Source organism: Melospiza georgiana, chromosome 9 (genome assembly GCF_028018845.1).
Source record: "Melospiza georgiana isolate bMelGeo1 chromosome 9, bMelGeo1.pri, whole genome shotgun sequence".
Lineage (NCBI taxonomy): Eukaryota > Metazoa > Chordata > Aves > Passeriformes > Passerellidae > Melospiza > Melospiza georgiana.
The window spans coordinates 26,959,289-26,979,306 of record NC_080438.1 but is presented as its reverse complement, the minus strand read 5'-3'; the positions used below and the strand labels follow the sequence as shown (position 1 = coordinate 26,979,306).

At 47.2% G+C, this 20,018-nt stretch overlaps 2 protein-coding genes across 3 annotated transcripts; one reads left to right on the top strand and one right to left on the bottom strand.

The window, feature by feature from the left end:
• Nucleotides 1-5,182: 5,182 nt before the first annotated feature.
• TCEANC2 (transcription elongation factor A N-terminal and central domain containing 2) lies at nt 5,183-10,458 on the bottom strand. Its single transcript, XM_058030264.1, has 4 exons — nt 10,330-10,458; nt 9,205-9,342; nt 7,795-7,988; nt 5,183-6,071 (listed from the first exon to the last, which is right to left on the bottom strand). The coding sequence occupies exons 1-4, from the start codon at nt 10,433-10,435 to the stop codon at nt 5,883-5,885; spliced, it is 627 nt and encodes a 208-aa protein (XP_057886247.1). The 5' UTR covers nt 10,436-10,458; the 3' UTR covers nt 5,183-5,882.
• Nucleotides 10,459-10,709: 251 nt separating this feature from the next.
• Nucleotides 10,710-18,686, top strand: TMEM59 (transmembrane protein 59). Of its 2 annotated transcripts, none has more exons than XM_058030512.1 (8): nt 10,710-10,933; nt 12,856-12,961; nt 15,050-15,144; nt 15,346-15,498; nt 15,773-15,860; nt 16,173-16,254; nt 16,947-17,055; nt 17,724-18,686. In XM_058030512.1, the coding sequence occupies exons 1-8, from the start codon at nt 10,745-10,747 to the stop codon at nt 17,877-17,879; spliced, it is 978 nt and encodes a 325-aa protein (XP_057886495.1). In that variant the 5' UTR covers nt 10,710-10,744; the 3' UTR covers nt 17,880-18,686. The 2 variants fall into 2 exon arrangements, with proteins under 2 accessions (XP_057886495.1, XP_057886494.1); XM_058030511.1 differs by having other exon boundaries at nt 16,170-16,254.
• The last annotated feature ends 1,332 nt before the right edge of the window (nt 18,687-20,018 follow it).

Below are 20,018 nucleotides of genomic sequence, written 5' to 3'. Positions count from 1 at the left end.
GAGACCACAGTTACAAGATTTGACAACTGAAAGAAACTTAAAGGTATAATTAACCTTCTTGGTGGCCCAGATTGTGCTGGAACAGGTGAGCACTGCGGCTGCTGGTGCCTGGCAGGGAGCCCACAGCACCCAGCAGCATCCAGCCCTTGCCTGCAGGACAGGCACTCCTTGCCCAGCTGGAGCCTCCAGAACCCTGTGATTTGCAGAGAAAAGGCTTTTCTGGACAGCTGTTGGTGTGCACTCAAATCAGGAGCTGGACCTGGTCACTCTAGGGAGGGTTTCCAGCTCTGGCTCCAGTTCATAGCCACCCAAGCATCCCTGGGTGAAGTGCTCTCCTGCACACATCCCTGTGGATGCAGGACTGGTGCTGTGGGAGCAGCTCTGCTCCTGAGTCAAGGGGTTCCCCAGCAGCCCCAGGCCTGCAGGGTCTTACCCAGGGCTCGTGGACAGGGTGGTGAATGCAACTTGAATGGCTCCAAAAGCCCTTGACCCACTTGTTTCTGATGGTGTTCACAGCTGCATCTGCCACCAGCAGTGAGCCACTCGAGCCAGTCATCTCACTTGGAGCAAGGGAAGCCTCTGGTGCTTGCCAAACACCAGCCCTCCTCAACTTCCCGTCCTCCTCCACCATATCTCAGCCTCTCCACTAGATTCAGGCATCCAGTCTCTCCCTGCCCTGCAGGAATTTGCTCTCTGGCATCCCCTATTGAACCAGGTCTTCCCTGATGTACTGCCCTGGCTGGGGATGGAGCCCAGCACGGGAGGGGGCCTGCCCAGGTAATTTCCTAAAAAAACCCTTCTTCTCATGCAAAAGCTGCTCAGATGAGTGGCAAACATACCAGGAATCCATCACAGCACTCCTTCCCTTCACCCTGCCTGTGGTCCTCACACACGAGGCCTCAGTTCCCTCCTCAGCGTTTGCCCGGTGCTCCCGAGCAGGCGGGGGAGCGGCGGGCACGGGCAGTGCTCCTCCCGTGCCGCTGATTATTTATTTACAGCACGATGGCTGCACTGAGCCGGGCTGGATGCAGCCTCCCCATTTCCTGGCTTTGCTTACAGGAGTTGTGTCTCTCCAAAGCAAAGGTTTGGCTGTTGTGCAGGAGGGAGAGCTTCTGTTATCCCTGTGCAAACGTCTGCCTGCAAATCCAGTGTTGGAAAATTGTAGATCATAGAAAACAGGACTGCAAGAGCCCCCAGGGGATCAGTTGGTTCATTCCTCTCCTTCCCTGGGGAGATTGCTCCTACTGGAGAGAAGCTGTGCTAAAATATCCAAAAAATCTCAGCCATGCTCTCTGTGTTTTCTGTATTTACAAGAAGATGTGTAACACTGTGAGGGTGTGCTGCTGGGGGATGTGCTTTTGTGCTGCTGCACTGGACAAGAGAATGATGGTGGAAATGCCCCAAAATGGGCACCAGAGACCCTGGGCACTGGGCAGGACTGGGCATCCCACTGGGGAGCCCAGCAAGCACAGGGTGTTGTGATCCACCCCTTCCCAGGCAATTTATTCTATATAATGTTCACTGGACGTTTTCTGTGGTGACACCCACGGTCCTCCATGGGTGGGCCTTCCCCAATGCTCTGCTCAGAGGGTTATTTGTGTCTTTTCAGTTTTTATACTCTAATCCCAGTCTGGGAATGGGGTGCTTGTGATTTCCAGGGAGCCAGTGCTGGAGCTGAGCCCATGGCTGAGGATGCTGGTGGTGTGCATCCTCTGCATCCTCTCCTCAAACATTTTTGGGTATTTTAGCAGGGACTGGCCTTTGGGCAAGCACAAGGGCAGTTCATGGGCTGGAGCAGGGGCAGGTTTGCTGCTCCTCAGGGTGGTTTTCTTGGGGGTTGGTGTGTAAGGCCAGGAGAACACCTTTTGCCATCAAGCCAGTCATGGCTCCCCAGGATGGGTCAGTGGCTGTAGTTTTGTGCTGGGAAGGATGGAGCTCACAGCTGGGGACCTGGCCACAGTGACACAGAACCTGCCATGAGGGTGTCCCTGCCTTGGGGATCCAGGTCAGGATCACAGTGACACAGGGCCTGCAACAAAGGTGTCCCTGCCCTGGAGACCCTGGCCACAGTGGCACAGATGAGGAGGCAGTAGTCAGGCAGCCCAGCCATCTGGGAAAACATAATGGATCAAGCATATGGACAATTAAAAATGCAATGACAGCATTTAGCAGGAGTTGTTTTCCAAGCTTATTTTAAGCCCAGTTTCCTGATCATCACAGCCCCAGGGACAGCGAGGCCCTGCTCGTGGGGATTTGTTGTGTGGAGGCTGAGTGCCCCATGATGGGTGGGGAGCTCACAGCTGCATTTTGGGCTCACAGTCATGACTTTGGGATCTTTGAGGGTACAGATTTGAGCCTGCCTTCTCCCTCTGGCTGGCTCTGCATGTTGCAGCTCTCCTCTCTCTCCCCTTCCCTCTCTCTGGGACAGGATGCAGTGTTTGCAATGTGAACATTCCAGCTCAGGCAAAATATTGGCCACAGCAGAAATGATTTTGGCTTTTGTGTTTTTCTTGCCATTGGGGCTGGCTGTGCTAGAGGAACAGTGTTTGTCCATTAAAGGAGCACCCTTTATAGCAAGATGACTGCTTGCTAGATAATATTATATATTTAGCAAGGACCATTCCATAATCCAGTTTAATTGACAGAGACCATGAATGTTGTTCAGGGGACTGCCAGCACAAGAACTGGAGCATCATTAATTGCAGTGTAACCCTGGCATGGGGTTCCCTGTTTTTTGCTTACTGTGACATGTCAGAGCTCCTTTGTGCCTCAGTTTCCCCTCCTGAGGTGCCATTTGAATGTTGCCATGCCCTGCATGGAGGAACAAGGTTTTGCTGGTTGTGGTCAGCTGGGCTGGGGAGTTCCCTCATGCGTTTCCCTCCCTCTGTCTCTTCTTTTCTGTTTCCCTCTGTCCCTCCACTGCTCCAGCCTCCTACTTCTGCTCCATAACATACTCTGGGGGGGAAGTTCCTGGAGCATCCTTTGGGCTCCAAGGATTTCTGTGGCATTTCCTTGCCTTCAAGTCTTTTAATCCAGGGCCAGTTTAGCCAACCCTTCATATTACAGGGCTGCCAGGGAAGCAAATGAGATCTAAAACTTTGGGTTCTTTGTGAAGAAACCTTTGAAGAGCCTCTTGAAAGATGAAAACTGGTGAGCTGCTGAGCTCTCTCTCTTCCAAAGGACAGGGAGGGTCTTGTCTACTCCCATCTTCTTTCACCCAGGTAATTTGCAGCAGGACAAAGCTCTCCTGAGCTGTGCCTGCTGATGGGGAGCAGAGCAAGCTGTCACCTACTGCCTTCCCAAATCTGCTCTTCAAAGCCAGGGGCAGAAGTCAGCTCTGGCAGGAGTGAATTCCCTTTTGCATGAGCCCACCCTGCATTCCTCACGAGTGGGGTGGGGGATCAGGAGGTGACACCTCCAGAAAGTGCTTCCCTCCTCTCCTTGCTGGGTGCAGCAGGTCTCTAGAGGTCTGCCAGCTTTATCTATGTACTCCTTTGCTAAAAACAAATCTGTGGGATAGGCTTAATCTGGAAGGAAAAGGGGAAAAATAAGAACTTTTCTCTAGATTGGGTGCCTCCCTCATTTAACATTTCCCCAGTTAAAAGGGATTTCAGTCTCCATGCCAGAGAAAACAAGCACAAGGGAGGCACTGCTCAGCCCTTTCATCCTCCCTTTTTAATCTAGAAGGGTTTCCCCAGCATGCAGACTGGGCTGCATCACCCTCGGGAGGGAAGGAAGAGCCAGGGAGCAGCAAACTGATTCAGCAGCTACCCCAAGGCATAAATAAACACAGTGTGCAGGTGAGGCTGCCCCATGGAGGGAATCTGGTTTTGATAGACTAATTGAAAACTTCATTAGTGCCAGGTATCACGTATCCTCTTGTCACATTCAGCATCACCCTTTGGGAAAATGAAACCCTTTTGGGCCTATTGCTTTCCCATCTCTGTTTTTGTTTTCTTTCCCCACCTTCCTTTCTGTTTTTGTCCCTAAAACCTTCCCTGGTTCCCTGAATTCCTCCTGTTATAGGTTTTAAGCCCAACTCTCCAGACTTTCCAGTTCTTCCAGTCAAAGCTGAGTCTGTGACTCCTCAGCCCAAATGTTACTGCCAGCTTTAACATCAAGATAAAGGAACTAGACCCAGAGCTTTACACTTGGGTTCCTTTGAAACAAGCTTGGCAAAAACATCAACCATTACATACAGGAAATTTATAGGAGAGGTTTCTGCTTGTGTGCAGCAACTCTGCATCCATGCAGTTACTTTCTAAATTAAAAATATTTGGCACAGCCAGACTGTATGTGACCTGTGTGGGAAGCTTCTTTGGCCTGGCTCTCATTAGACCAGAAGTTCCTCATTTTCAGGGATTTTGCTTCTCACATTACCCAAACAGAGAAAACACAGTCTGGCACCAGGAACAGGAAGCTGAAAATAAATCCTGCAGGTCTTGGTGTTGCAGCTCTGATGCAAAAGCTGTGTCATTCATTGATCCTGAACCCTTCCTGATTGTCCAGGGTACACAAATTCAATTACAGCTGTGCAGTTTGAAGCTATTTAAGTGGGAAATTGAGCTGATTGCTTGTAAGAAATTGAGGATTTTCCCATTTTTTTGCTACAGCCTGGTCAACAAGTGTTACATGTTACTGAATATTACCCACAGCATCAGCACACACAGATCTGCCAGGTTCTGCCTCTAACACACCTGACTTTAGCTTCCTACAAATGAAACCTCAGTTTGAAGCTCAAATGTGTTCAGCTGTTTGAGGACACCTTCAATGTGCACAGGCAAAACTGGTCTTGCACTGGCCCAAGCAAACAAAACAGGGTTGAAGATATTCTTAAGAGAACCTGCAATTACCTAATTAAATTTATGGAGTTCAACACCTCAAGTAAGTTTTCTGCTAAGGGTCTACAGATGAAAAAAGTATCTAGCATCTCCAAGTAGTGACAATCAGTCATTTTTTAGGTGAAGATATGAACACCATGCCTGGAACAGCCTTGGTAACAACTTATAGAGAACAAGACAACTTGTGGTACAAAAGAAATCAGAGCAAATATAGAGGCAAGAATTCCAATTTTCAGTAAGTAGAAAGAATTTAAACAATAGTTTGTTGCTTAAATTTGTTCGTGCAATCATTCTGAACCATGTTCCTTTTAGAGAAGAAAAAGCCTTTTAAAGGAGTATTTAGTTTTATTTAGATAATTCATGACAAGATTTTTTTCACATTACAGTAAAAACAAGCACCATGTTTACATCATGAGTGAGGTCTGGAAGGCTGAATGAGCTGCTCCTTGAACAGCAGAGGCTTTAAACAGCACCTTTACCCTGGGGCTTTAGAAAATGCCCCAAATCACAGAATGATTGAGAGGATGGAAGTCACTGAAATCCATTTTACATCCAGCTCTGGAATGCAGCAAAGGAAAATCACCTTGGCAAAACAGGCCAGGCCCAGCTGCAGCAGACGTGGCTGATTTAGGGCTAACTAGAGTTTGCAATTATCCCCCAGGAATCCCTTCCCATGCACCAATTAGCCATAATTACCAGTATTTCCAGCCAGCAGAGCACAGAGCTGCTCCTTTAAAGGGGTTATTCAGCTGAATACACCTGAAGATCCACACCAGGGATCGAGCTAAACTGAGCTACAACAAACGGGCACAAGAGAGAAACAGGTGAGTCAGCAAGGATGGAAAATACACAGAGGAGTAGAAGAAACTTTCCTTGCAACAAGCCCACATGGACTTTCAGCAAGTCAAATTTACAGCACCCATTCCATCACTGGTTTTTCTCTCCTGTTTGTGGAGCAGTGCCAGGGATCACCCAGTCAGGGCTCCCAGTTCCACGGAGATGCAGGCACAGCAAGTCCTCCCTCGGATCAAGCACAGCTCCTCACTTTTTGTGGCTCTGCACAAAGGCAGGGACAGGGAGTGTGCCATCCTTGACTGCTGCTCTGGTCTCGGGTCTGTGCTTTAATGAGAAGACAAGGGCGCGCACGGCCCGGCGATACGGAGCGCTAATGAGGCGGGAGCAGAGATGAAAAGCTTCGCGCTCAATATTTTCAGCCAGTGGGTGATCAATCTGAAAACAGCAAAGTATAAAATTAGATCTTTACATTTAATAAGGAGGCCAGCTGATTGAAATTGGAGTTTGGTGCCTTTCAGTGTTTCTTCGTTAATCAGCTTAGATTCAAGGAAATCTGCTTCCCATCACAAGGGTAACAGGAAGAGCAATTTAATTCCACCCTAGCAATTAAGGGACAAGGCAGCGTGGTCAGTGGCAGGGAACATATCCCCACCTCCAGCTGGGTGGCAGTACTTTGCCATCACAACAGGAAACTAATCTGTGACAAGCTTTGGGTATCAAGCTCGCTGCAATTATAAGCTATGCTGTAGTGTCTCCATAAAGCTCACTTTTGATCTGGCTGATATAAGGTACCTTGGATACTATTTTAAACTTGATTCCAACAGCAACTCTAAGACATGCCAAACACTTGGCAACTCTGCCTGCTGCTATAAAGGGAAATGTGGGATCTCTGTCTCTAGAAGGAGGTGTAATTAAGAATGCAGAAAGGGATTTGCTAAATGTTAATTATGTAGTTATTGCTTCAACATGTGCCAAAACCTGTAATTCAGAACCGTTTAGGAAGAAATCCCCCACCCTTCAAGAAATGCTTTTAATTTCACTTCTGCCTTTTGTGATGGGGAATCTTCCATGCATTGCATGCAGGAGATTCCAGTGAGCTGAGTGGTATTCCTGCAAGTCCTTCATCACACAACTTTTGCCACCCATCACTAAAAACCTCCTTGGATCCACTCAGTCCTACCTTCCCTTCTCTCTTTTGACACCTCTCAGGTGTCAGTGCAGCAGCTGTGGCTCCCCTGCCTTTATCAGCAATTCAACTGCTGTGACCTCTGCCTGCACATGTGGTGGCTGCAGGTGTTTTCAGGTGAGTCCTGTTCAGAAGCAATTCTGCTTTACCCAATTCTACTCATTTTGGGGTGGTACCAGAATCTTTATGTTCCACAGATTTAGACTTCACTGCCACTATAATCACCATGCATAGCTGTGCTTTCTAAGAACTAAGCTTGACTCACCAAAGGTGAGCTCCCACCTTTCTGAGGCATTCCTACAGCAAACCATCCTTCTGTGCTGCCCCAGACTGGAAGCTGGAGAGGCTGTTCTCACAGCTAGCAAACACACAACTTTCAAACTCCTGAATGTTTATCACTTGACTTGTCATTGAAAGGATAATTAATGAATAAATTGAAAATTACAATTATTATGGCATTTCATAGACCAAGCAAACTAGTTATTAAGCCTTACAGCAGAGCCTTATTCATTTAGTTAAACATACCTGAGGGATCTGGTATTTATCACCACTTGATATACTGTCAACCTTGCTTCTCTGTTTTTGCTATAGATTTAAATTTACAAATATTTAATTAGGAAACACCCCAAAAGTCCCTCTGTTGCTTTCATAGCTGTTTAGTAGGAAAAGGTTCATCTTCTATTAATTTCCTCCTTGTACAGCCCAACTGTAGTGGCCACACAAGTAATCTGTTGACAGGTTATGGAAATGACAACACTCACAATCAGCAGGTTCCCTTGGTTAACAACCAAAACCCATTATCTACCTTGCAAATGAAACTACTCATAAATAGGGATGTGCTGTGAATCCCTAAAAATAGGAACACATCACCTGGTCTTGTCCCCACTCAGCAGGCAGGACCAGCTTGGCTGGAAAAGGTTTCACTTGTTCCCACAGGAAGGAAATTTTGGAGCCACAGGCTCTGAACTGTACCTCCAGTTCCAGGGCTTCACTGAGCAGCTTCCGAGCGTTCTTCCTGAAGGCCTCAGTCCTGGGATCACTCCTGACCTCGATGGAGGGCCTGTTGGAGTGCTCCCTGATGAAGCTCTTCCACTCCCTGAAGATGTCCTTGGCCAGGCCGGACACCTCTGGGTCGGGGTGTTTGCGCATCTTGTTCACCGTGTGGCCTGGGGAAGGGAACAGCTCCTGTGGGACTGGCAGCTGGGGAAAGCACAGCTGGCAGCAGTCAAATCACAGTGCTAAAGCAGCCACACAGCTTCTCAGCTCAGTCTGAGCAAAACAACCAAAGCACTGACACAAACACAAACAGAAAATGACCAGTATTTAAGCATGGAGCTTGAGAATTTATCAAGGAATTGAGAAAATCACCTTCCCGAGTCACCCAGGTGTGGAGCCACACTTATTTAACTCAGGCTATGCTAGCTGTTTACAGGGATCCTGGATCTGGTGAAGGTTTTTAAGCCTGGCCTACAAAAAGTGCTGTTTTTTAGCTGGGACCCCCTTTAAGGAAGCAGATGTTGCTGGTGATGGCTGTAGCATTTAAACACGGGAACACCACGATGGCTCCAAGCAGGATGTTCCCCATCCAGAGGGCTGGCAGTGCAGAAGAGCCTTTCCCCCGCGAGGAGACAAAAGGGACCTTCCTGCTTCCAGAGGGGTGGTTTTCCCTGGCCAGGAGCGCTGTCGGCCAGGAGATGTCACTGTTAGGCTTCAGTGCCTCTGCCAGCCCGGCGCTGTTCAGGCAGGCATTGGGGAAAATCCCGGGGAAAGCCTGAATAAGCTGAACACGGCAAATGGAATGACAGATCATAGGGATGGGGAAAGGGGCGGATTGCAGCTGCTTTTCCAGGGCTCTGTGAACAGAGATCCGGCTGCTCCGAGGGCAAACAAAGGCCGGGATGCTCTCCCTGTTCGGGAAAGGCAGGGACCATGTGGTCACCGTTATCCCTCCCCTGAGTCCTGTGGAGAAGAGGCAGGGATGGGGCTGTGCCATTCGCATGGAGCTGCCCATCTGCTGGGGATTCCTCAGCCTGAGCAAGCAGGAAGCAGCTCTGGGCCACTGAGATCTTCTCACACCTCCAGGGGATTCAGGCAAATCAGATAAATGAGCACTGACAGCAGGAGAAGGAATAAACCACAGAGTTACCACGGAGAGCTCTTCAAAATTGTGACCACAAAAGGGGGGATGCAGTATTTCCTGGGAGGAATCAGAGGACAGCTTCTGTACAAGCTGTGCAAACTGCAAGGCTTGATATCAACAATATTTCATTGGCAGCACTTTCCTCATTTCTTAAAAAGCTTCCAGACTAATCTCTAGTGTACTGACAAGCCAAGCAGACACAAGACAGCCTAATAGTCACAGTTTAGATAGACCAGATGTACCTATTTTAGTGGAAAGTAACACTTCTTTGGAAGGTATCTTCTTCTTCAGCTCCTCCAAAGCTTCCATCAGGTTCTCTTTGGGTTGCCCAGGAAGCTCAAGTATAGACTTCCATCGTTTTATGTCTTCCACAACCACAACTCTCTGGGAAAGAGAAAAGCTCCTTATGAAAGTGGAATATTGTTATGATAAGTAAGGAACCTTCATCTCAGCTAATGGGGCTGTTATCAATACATGAATTATTGATCATGGCACAGAATATATGATGGGCACTTGCTTGGAATTAGAAAACTCCTGCCAATCAAGGCTGAAGTAACCAGCAAAATGAGAGGCTTTCACCCCGGTCTGCCAAACTCTGGGCACATAACAGCAAACTCCTCCTAGAAGTGTTCTGAATTTAAGGAATCCATTGCATAAACGTTTCTAAATAGGAAAAGTGATTAAGAGGGAGGTGGCTGATTATCCTGACATCCAGCTCACATTGACTATAGAAATAAAACAATGCCAGCAAAGTGAGAAACAGAGCATTAGGGAACGTGAATGCAAACCTGAATACACTGCATAGCTGCAGTGTTTTCACTAGTTTTGCCACAGACCTTGTCAGAGCAGACTGCAAACAGTGCAAGTCTCATATTTTGGGTGTGAAGCATCTTATCCAGCAGTGGTCAGACAACTGCAGTACTTTATGCACCATTCTTTTGATTTTTGCCACACTCCATGAACTTTTTGGCGCAGCAAATGTTTTGCTGTTGTGTCACAAGCAGGTGACCAAGAGGGGTTCAGCTCTCGACATCCATGAAATGAACGGAAGGGTTTTCCTTGCTGGAAAGGGATGAGAGCCAGCTGGGAATACTGGGGCTGGCGGTGTCACCGGGCTGTCCTCGAATGTGTGCCCAGCCAGACCCTGCACCACGCCGAGTTATAACCCACGGAAGCCCTTCCAAGGCAGCAGAGCCCTCTGCACCTGTACAACCACCTCCCTGTTCGGGTCTCACCGCAGCGCTGCACACACTGCGGTGCAGAACCGCTGCCCACACACCGCCGCTCCCCCGCCGCCCCAACCGCGCCGCAGCCGGTGCCGCGGCAGGCTGGGCCGGGCCGGGCCCCCGCTCCCTCCCGCCGGGGACCTGCCTTGAGGGACTCGATGGTGACCTGCCGGCAGGCGCGGGGCTCGGGCGCGGCCCGGCGGGGGCTCTGCGGGCCGCGAGGACAGCGCACCACGAACCGATCCATGTTCGCCCTGCCGTCTTCCCTCACGGAAGCCGCCAACGCGGCCCCGCCATTTCCGCCCGGTAGTTCCCTCCAGGGGCGAGGCCCTATGGGATGGCCGGGGGTACCCCGCGGTGCGAACTACATTTCCCAGTAGGCGTCGCGCAGAAGACGGTGCCGCTGTCTCGCCCTTTCCGCACGGTAGTTTCCGCCGGGGGCGAGGCTCTATGAAATGGGCGGGGATGCCCCGCGGCGTGGACTACACCTCCCAGCAAGCTCCGCGAGGGGCACATCTCGCGAGAGGCTGCCGGCGGCCGGTGCGGAGGAGCGAAGATGGCGGTGCGGCGGGGAGGCCTCGCCGTCCTCCTCCTGCTCTTACCGCTGTTCCTGGTGATCCAGGCGGGGGCCGCCTCGGGACAGCTCCCCGCCGGCTCCTCCGAGGCCTTCGACTCCGTGCTGGGCAACACGGCATCGTGCCACCGCGCCTGCCAGCTGACGTACCCCCTGCACACCTACCCCAAGGTACGGGCGGGCCCTTCCCCGCACCTGCGGCGCTCCCCTCCGCCTCCCCCGGGCTGGCACGGCCCTTCCTGTGCCCCTCTCCCCCTGCTGCTCCGTCTCTTCTCTAAAGCAGATACTTCGTTATGTAAATAGATGGGTAGGCTGCCGCTTGACAGCGAAGCGCTGTTGTCAAAGTACAGCTTTGTCAGTGCTGGGGCTTTTGTGGGTTTGGGGCGTTTGGCTGCTCTTTTTTTTCTTCCTGTTCTTGAAAAGGCAGCTGTAATTTGGCTTGGGCTGCTCCATATTTTGGGCAGTGCTGTGTTCGTGGCAGGGCAGAGATCCTGAGTCAGGGCGCCTGAAGGGTGAAGTATAAACGATGACAAACAAGTAGCTCGTCAGAGCCTTCATGGGAACTTTTTATCTCATGATAAAACACTGAAATTGTGTCTGATAGGAATTTAATGTCGTCCCCCAGGGTTTGCTGTTGGTTCATGCTTGCATGCCTTTGAACTATGGGCTTAAATTTGGAAAATCTGAGATCACAAATCTCAGATTTCCTTGTTCTTTGTTGGCAATAAACTTCATTGTCAGCTGCACCTGTGTGGCAGGTGGAACTCTTACCCCGTGTTTGAGATTTCACAGGAAGGCAGCAGGCAGGTGGAGCAGTGCCAGGATCAGGTAACAGGGCTTTGTCTTCTTCCCCATGGAATTCAGGTGGATTTTGTAGCTGGAAAGTAACAGGGAGTTGTGTGGAATATGATTAAATTTACATAGGTTTTTTTGGCGTATTGCACTTTTGAATTTCGTTACTTTACTTTTTGAATAAGAGTTTTGTCATGTGTTGTTTGAGCTGTTCACTAATACAGTCGCATCTTTTACATTTAGTGTTTGTTCTCTTTGTCACAAAACTACTGGTGGAATTGAAAGAAATTTGTTTTAGTTGTGAGTGGAAAATAAGACGAACTTCATTGAGACTGTGATGGAAATATATCTGTACAGCTCATGTATCTGGATATCAAATTACAAACCGTTTTCTGCTCCAGCACCACCCACCTTGTCAGTGTTAGATTTGAGTTTTAGTTTATATTAATAATTTTCTACTCTTGTGCCTTTAAAGCAGATGAACTCATGGTCTCAGTTACAATGGCCAGGTCATTTACAACAGGTTGTACAAGAGGTGTGGTGTGTTTGGTTGTTGTTAAGTTAATTCAGAGCCCGTTTGGCGCCTGTGAAGTTTGAGTGGTTTGAAGTTGTGATTCATGGGTCAGTGGCAGGGTGTGGCCAGTGGGACACTGCTGTCACAGAGGCTTTATTCACATCCGTCCCCCTGGGGCTGTGGACAGAAGGAATACTGGGTGTAGGATTTCTGTATTTGCTCAATTTTAATAGCTGGCAGTGGGGAAGCACTTCTGCCCTTCAATTCAATATAATAATTAAACATTTGTGTTTGTGAAGCTGGCAGTAGGCAGATAACCAGGATGCTGTGTAGGACAAGAGAAAATAATCTCTTTCTGATAGTTCTGTTGTAGCTCTGATTAGAATCAATAATCAGTTCAGATACATTGTATTCCACTGTCAAAATTAGAGGATTTTGGTGCTTTCCTGCTGGGTTTTACCATTTAAGTTCTGAGAATGTAGATTTCCTACTCTTCGTAGGGTTAAATGTCAATAAATCTTTTACAGCACTGTCTTAATGTCAAACACAGGATTAATTTTGCTTGTGGGTTGTGGGTCTGCAATTCCAAAACAGCATTTGCTGCTCCAGGTTTGCAGATAAATCCACGGCTTGTTAGTGCTGCTGGGCTCCTTGCAGCTCATCCCGTCCCACACCGAGCTGGGGGAAGGAGGACAAAAACACCCAACCAGACAACAAAAATAAGGGGTTTTTTTGTGACAATTTGTTGTGGCCTGGGGGTTTGCAAGCCTGTCCCTGTGCTCCCCAGGAGGAGGAGCTGTACGCCTGCCAGCGCGGCTGCCGACTCTTCTCCATCTGCCAGTTCGTGGACGACGGCGCCGACCTGAACCGCACCAAGCAGGAGTGTGACTCTGGTGAGCCCTGCGGCACCCCCAGCTCAGCACACACTCAGCTGCACTGTCTGAAAGGCTGCTCCTGAGCTGGTGCCATTCTTTCGGTTGTTTTGGGTTTGTTTAACAGCTTCTTAAAGCTTATATAGAGGGTATATTAAAAAAAATCCTATAGGAAGGTTGTCGTCTGTGAGTTTCTCCTCAGTGTTGCTGTTTTCCTGAATTTCTCCAGTGTCGTCAGTGTCTGTAAATAAATTAGAAATAGTGCATTTTACTGTAAACAGTTTGTCATAGAAAACACAAAATGCCTGGGGGGAAATCCAGGCAAATAACACTTGTCTTTTAATAATTCCCTGTGACAATCAGTCCCCTTTGCCATTCCTGATAAATTTGTATATAGAATTGAATTGTTCAGTGGAGCAAGAGCACAGTTCTCTCTGTGCCTTGTAACTTGTGGTCTGGCCTACATCCTGAGCTTTTCCTGCAGCTACCCCTTGGGAATGAGGTACATGTTTTGCTTGGAATAGGCTCAGGCTATCTGTGTTAGAGCAAAGATGTAACAGTGAAGATGAAATATAGAATCATTTCAGTTGGAGATAAGGTCATCAAGTCCAACCATTCCCCCAGCACTGCCAAGCCCACCATGTCCCCAAGTGCCACCCCTCTATGTCCCTCCAGGGATAGTGTGTGATACAAGCCAATTAATAGTGGGTTTGGAATTGTGCAGAACTTTGTTCCAGTAATATTGAGGAAGCTGATTCACAGCTTTATTCAGAAAGGAAAGGCAGGAGCTCTCCACATTTACTACCAATACAATGAAGCACCAGGCCAGCACTCAGGGGAGGCTTTTGTCCTCTCAGTAGCTCCTGAAAGCAAGAGAGCTTGTGGCCAGCTCAGGTAGGGAAGCAGAAAGGCTGGCATGCAGAGATGCTAATGTGTTACAAAAGTGCAGCAAACACTCCAGCAATGGGCTAATGCTCCAGTCTGTCACACTGTGTAGCTGTGACACAGCCTGTCAGTGTAGTTGTCAAACCACACACACAGAGTGCCATAAAGCAGGGTAATGTGGCAATAGAGCACATGTAGGGTAATGGAACAGTTGCTTATTTCTGGTTTAACTCTTCTTTCTGGGGCTGTTGTCTTTGCTGGCTTATGTTCTGTAATCTGCTGGTGGGTGCCCTGAGTGTTCTGTGCTTGGCAGATCCATCTTGGCTGCTCTGCTCAGCTCTGGCTCTGGTGCTGCCTGCAGACACTGACTCAGTGGCAGTTGTAGCCTGGAATGGCTGCTCAGGTGCCATGAGCTGAGCCCTGAAATGTTCACCTGCTGCTGCCATGCTTCCTGCCAGCTTCTTAGTCCTTATGATGGTCCATTTGTTCCTCAGGAAAACCAGGAGAGCTCCTGTCCTCTGTGTTGCTTTCTGGTTGGATTCTTTAGTTAAGGTACTACTGAAACACTGTCCAGCTAAGCTTCAGAATAGTGCAGGAGAGCTGTGCCTGTGTATCATCTGCCTGATTTGTCCATGGGCAGAATAAACTAAATTATTCTCTCCAAATAATTTAGATTTCTTGGTCTTTATGATCTTTAGTAAGCAATTAATAGAAGCTCTCTCTAAAACAAAGAGTTAGCTTCATTTTTCATAGGAAATTATTCCATAATACTTTCAGTGCAGTTTCTGTATTAGCAGGAAATGCTCCTTTGATTTTCCTGTGATACCATGGCTTCTGCTGCTCCCTCAAAGGGATTTAATGGACTGATGGTCCCTCTGTTCTCTTTAGGATTCCATCTCTGTTCTCTGATGTTTTATGTGATGTGCAGAAGAAAGCTGTAGTGGTGGTGGGAGGATCAAGGAGAGCTGGCATCCCTGAGCTCAGCCAGGGTAACACTGGTGATCATTTGCTCTGATTGCAGCCAGATTTCAAATCCCTGCTCTGTTGAAGCTCTGATTCTGTCATTAGACCTCAGAGCAAATGCTGCCCTGGGATTGCCATATCTTCCTCTGCAAAATGGGATTGTCAACTGCTGCTTTGTTTCTGATCCAACTTATACTGAGAATGTTTTCTTAACTAAAATGCAGAATTTATCATCTCATTTGGGGAACTTCTCCCTTGCAGCCTGTACTGAAGCATACTCCCAATCTGATGAACAATATGCTTGCCATCTTGGATGCCAGAACCAGTTGCCATTTGCTGAGTTAAGGCAAGAGCAAGTAAGTAGGTGACATGTTTTTCAAATACCACCTACTTGTTTCTGTTCAGTGTGTGTCTTCTCTTTTTAAAATTTCTTCAAATGGAAAATAAATCTTCCTAAGGACTGAAATCTAGACATGAGGTGAGGGGTGAGCAAGAATGTAACTTCTGTCTTTTTCATATAAAAACAAATGGAAAAAATGTCAATGTTGTGCTTGCAGTTAATGTCCCTGATGCCACGAATTCATCTCCTCTTTCCTCTGACACTGGTGAGATCATTCTGGAGTGACATGATGGACTCAGCTCAGAGCTTCATAACATCCTCATGGACTTTCTACCTTCAAGCAGATGATGGCAAAATTGTCATATTCCAGGTGCTTCCTTTTTTCATTGAGGTTAAGGTGTCCTGGCTGCTGACTTCAACTCTGCTTCTTCCAGCCAGAGAAAAAACTCTAGAGCACCATCAAAAGTGTTCAGTTTTTCCTAGTATTTCACTGCCTCTGGGGCAATTTTAAAATTCAGACTTAAAAGAATGGCTCATGTCTTAAGGTTAATTTCTGTATTAGTTCTGAAAATGTAAATTATCAAAATTATCAAAACCAGTGAAAGCTTTCTAGCAGGATCTCCTAACTCCTTATTTTGTTTTAGTCAAAGCCAGAAGTGCAGTATGTTCCACAGCTTGATCAGGACACTGGAGGAGATACAAAAGGAGCCTTGTCACTGAGTAAAACAGCCTGTAAGTTGTTTTTTGTGATTTGGAAGAGTAAATGCAAATGTTCCCTGTCATGCAAATTTAAAAAATAACATTGCAGGTGGCATATGAAAGTAAATTTTCTGAAAGCTGCAATATAATTATTTACGGTGCAGAGCGCACTGCGTACACTTGGCAAAGGGTGGTAGAAACTGAGCTCTGCTCAAATGGAAGCCTGCAAGCTGGGGCTGCTGTAAAGCTTCCCTTTATGGTGTGTGTACGGGCAGGGTGTGTGGGGTGTGGGTTTTGCCTGCCCTTGCTGCCGTGCCCTCTGTTTGTGCTGTTGTGCCTCAGCAGACGGACGCGCGGGCAGCTCGCACGCCTTCCGGGGGCTCTTCGAGGAGCGAGCCAGCGACAGCTTCTTCAAGTGTCTGTCCATGTACGTATGTCCTGAGCTGGCCCTGCCCCTGGGGAGGGTACAGCCCTTTCCTCTAGGTCTCCAAGTCTGTAGGATCAGGATGCACAGCATCACAGTTCTGTATCTGACCATCAGTGCTGCTTTGCTGTGCTGGCCCCGTGTTTTCTGCATGCCGTCCTGCCAACTTTGATTTTTCCTTTCCATTTCAAGTGAAGAACATATTGATAATTTCCTGCGCTGTTTTTTGAGTGTGTTCTGGGAACTGTTTAATCAATACTGTGTTTTGCCTGTTCATTAGCTCTGAATGTGTTTTGAGGCAAAGCACTTTGTTTTGGGATTGTTATGTAGCACACTGGTATGTCTTGTTTCCAGGCTGAAAATACTCAGTATGTATTTATTAAAGCTTTTTTACTTTTTCCTCAAATGTTCCCACATGAAGGATCAGTGAGTTGTCCTGCAGATGCATAACAGAAAAATCTGGTTTTACATCTGTAAACAGGAGGATTCTTAGGGCCCCATAACAGAACCCTGCAAGTATTTTGTGATATCAAGTGAGCATTAAAGTACCCAGGAGTCTGCAGTGGGCTGTGTAGCTGGAAGGGCCAGAGACCAATGAATTGGCAGGAAAGGCAGTCAGAAATGAGCCAAACTTTTTAGAGGTCTATTGTCTTGTATTCAGTCTATGAAATCTATCAACATTCTTGTCATTTCAGAAATTCCAGTTGGATTTTAACCACTACACTCGTCCTGTCAGTGCTGGTGCTGCTCTGGATTTGTTGTGCAACTGTAGCTACAGCTGTAGAGCAGTATGTTCCATCTGAGGTACTGCCCTTCAGAACTACAGTATTTGGAATTTATTCATTATATTGCTTTTATGTTTTATGAAGAAATATTTGGGGGAGGTTCAGTTAAGGAGGGTTTTCTTATTTTGTGGCTGTGGATGGCAAACCAATTTTATTTAAATGATGGTTTTATAGCTGAGCATTCTTGCTCATTCCTGTGGCTCTGAGCCTTATTCAGACTCGATGTCTTGGTTTGTAGTGCTGTACTCTCAACAGCCTTCAGGGTGCTCTGAACAAATGGAGGCTGATTGTCATTTCCCTGGGAATGAAGCTGTTCTGAGGGTGGTGCAGGGGAGACCCAGTCTGGGTTTAATGCAGGAGGGTCAGTAGTGAGAACAGTGACAGCAGAGTTATTGGGATGTGTATGAGTGCAGTCTCATGGAGGAGAACAGGCACTCTCCCATGCCCAGAGTCCTGACACACCAAAGGAGCTGTTACACAAACACTGTATCTGCCCTTGTTCTGGCAAATTTCATACATTTCTTCTGGATGCAAGTCTAGTTCCAGCCCTGAATTTCAGATGTTACAGAAAGCCTTGTACTGCAAAGCTGCAGCCATCAGAACCTGGAATGCAGCTGCATAATGAAACTCATTTTATTCACAATATGGTGAGTCTTTGTCTTAAAGTACCTTGTTTAAATGTTTCAGAAGCTGAGCATCTATGGAGATTTGGAATACATGAATGAGCAAAAACTCAACAGATACCCACCCTCTGCACTTGTTCTGGTTAGATGCAAGACTGAGGAACATGAAGAAGCAGGACCTCTTCCTACAAAAGTCAATCTGGATCAATCTGCAATTTAAATCCATTGGATCCCATAGACTAATTCTAACAGAGCTAGAAACTCCTGATTGATTGTGGTGGTTCTTCAGATGAGAAGCTTAGCAGCCAGTCTTTAAATGCAAATAAAGTTGCAAAATCAACAAATGTCATGGGATTTTGTTTTCAGCTAGTAGAGAAGATTCAGACATTCAGACATGAATTTGTTTGTTTCCAGGTATAATCACTTTTCACTGGTGTTTGCTATTGTGTCTTTTTGCTTACAGAAGTTGTAAGCATGCTTTCCATACTTCTGCCAGGACACTTTCAAACTTACTTGTGTGTTCTAGGATGTAATGTGTACAGTCAGAGTTAGCTTTGTAAAGGTATAAGACATTTTAAGTAGGCAGGACATGCCTTTCTAGTGTTGCACTTTCTGTTGTAGTTAAGAGAAAATATTATAAAATTATCTGCTGATTTTTTTTGTACTTGTTAATGTCCATGCACAAACAACCCTGTCTTCAAAAATAGAAATATATTTTTTCTACAGTGTGGCAGTATTCAAGGTGGAAAGCACTTGTGAAGTACTGTAAGCTAGAACTCAGCTTGTGAAAGATGGAAATGTGTTAAAATTTACAGACATATCCCTTCACATGCAGAACATTACATGGTCAGTTATTTTGTCAAACTTTAGCCTTTAAGTCTTAAATTGCTTGTAAAGTTAGCACCTGTGTTTTCTGAAAACTACTTTCTGTTCTTGATTAACTATTCTGGTCTTGTAACTTCATTTACAGAAACAAGTTGATTCCTGAGAAATGAGAGCAGACAAATAAAATTGACTGTATAGAAAATGTTGGCTATATAGCTTTTTGCTATGGTTAATTATTGACCACAGCAGGCTCAGTGTGAGCCTGTCTGTAGCCTTCCTCTCGTGGGCAACATGACCTGATTTTGCTGTGATTCACTAACACAGCAGCAATGAACAATGTCCCTCATGTCTAACCTATTTTTTGTGGATCTTATTGTATGCTGGTTCCCACAGTGTTGGCAGGTTGGGGGTGTTGGTGATTTATTTTAGGGTGTCTGAGTGAATGCTGTCTAGAATGCAGAGTCTTCAATTCACTGTCATTTTTTTGTTGATTAGACAGAATTCCCTCAAAGGTTTAAAAAAATGTATTGAAGAACTGTGGAGGTTCTGGGGGATACAGTGATGTATTCCCCCACTTAAACCTGGCTCAGGGGTCGTTCCCAACTTGTCTGTGAGCAGGTGCTGGTGTGAGAGCAGCTGATGGAGCCTTTCAGGAATGTGCAGAGCCCAGCCCAGCAGCGCCTGTCAGGAGCTTTCAGGTCCTTGGGGATGTTTGTTTGAAGCAGGTTTCTGTCAGCCTGCAGGAGCTGCAGTCTCAGCTCTTCAGTTCTAGGTACCTCTTGATGCTGAGCTCTTCAGTGGGACAGCCCAGAGCTTTGGGCCAGCAGCCTTGCCCTCTGTGTAGGTGTCACTGCAGGGGCCTTGCTGGGTGGTGTTTGGGGACACTGCAGGGACAGGAGCTGCCTGTGTCAGTGATGCTCTGTTTCTGCTGGTGCAGGCAGAGCCCAGCACAGCCCCGCTCTGCTGGGGATCCAGAGCTCAGTGTGATCTGTGCAACCCTGCTCAGCAATCCCTGCTACTGCTGCCTTTTACTTCAGGGATTAGTGCCCATCTTAGTTAGCACTGTGCTGGTTGGGATTTCCAGAAGAGACTGCAGCAATCCCCGTTTTTCTAACTGAATAGCTTATGGAAATGTTTGCAAGCCTGTTTAAATGTTTTCCTTTACCATTACACGTGGTTGCAGAGGGAGCAGCTCTGTGCACACGTGGCTCTGTGCCTGTTCCAGCGTGGACAGTACGACCTCTGTTTGGCTGATGACTTGATTCCACAAAACTTTCTCTTCAAAACTCCATTGCTTACAGCCCTGGGCTCGAGTTAAGCAAACAACTTGTGCTTTCATTGGGTGTTTTGTCTTTTGTTTGCTGTTTAATGGCATTTCAGCTGAGTGATCTGTGCAGTGCAGGCAGTGATTCAGCAGCGTGCTCTTGGGTCACAGAGAGCTCTGTGCCTGTGGCACTCTGGCACTTGGCCCTGCTGTGTCCAGAGCCAGCCAGAGCCTGAGGAATTTGGTGAGTGTTGTACTTGTAAACTTGTC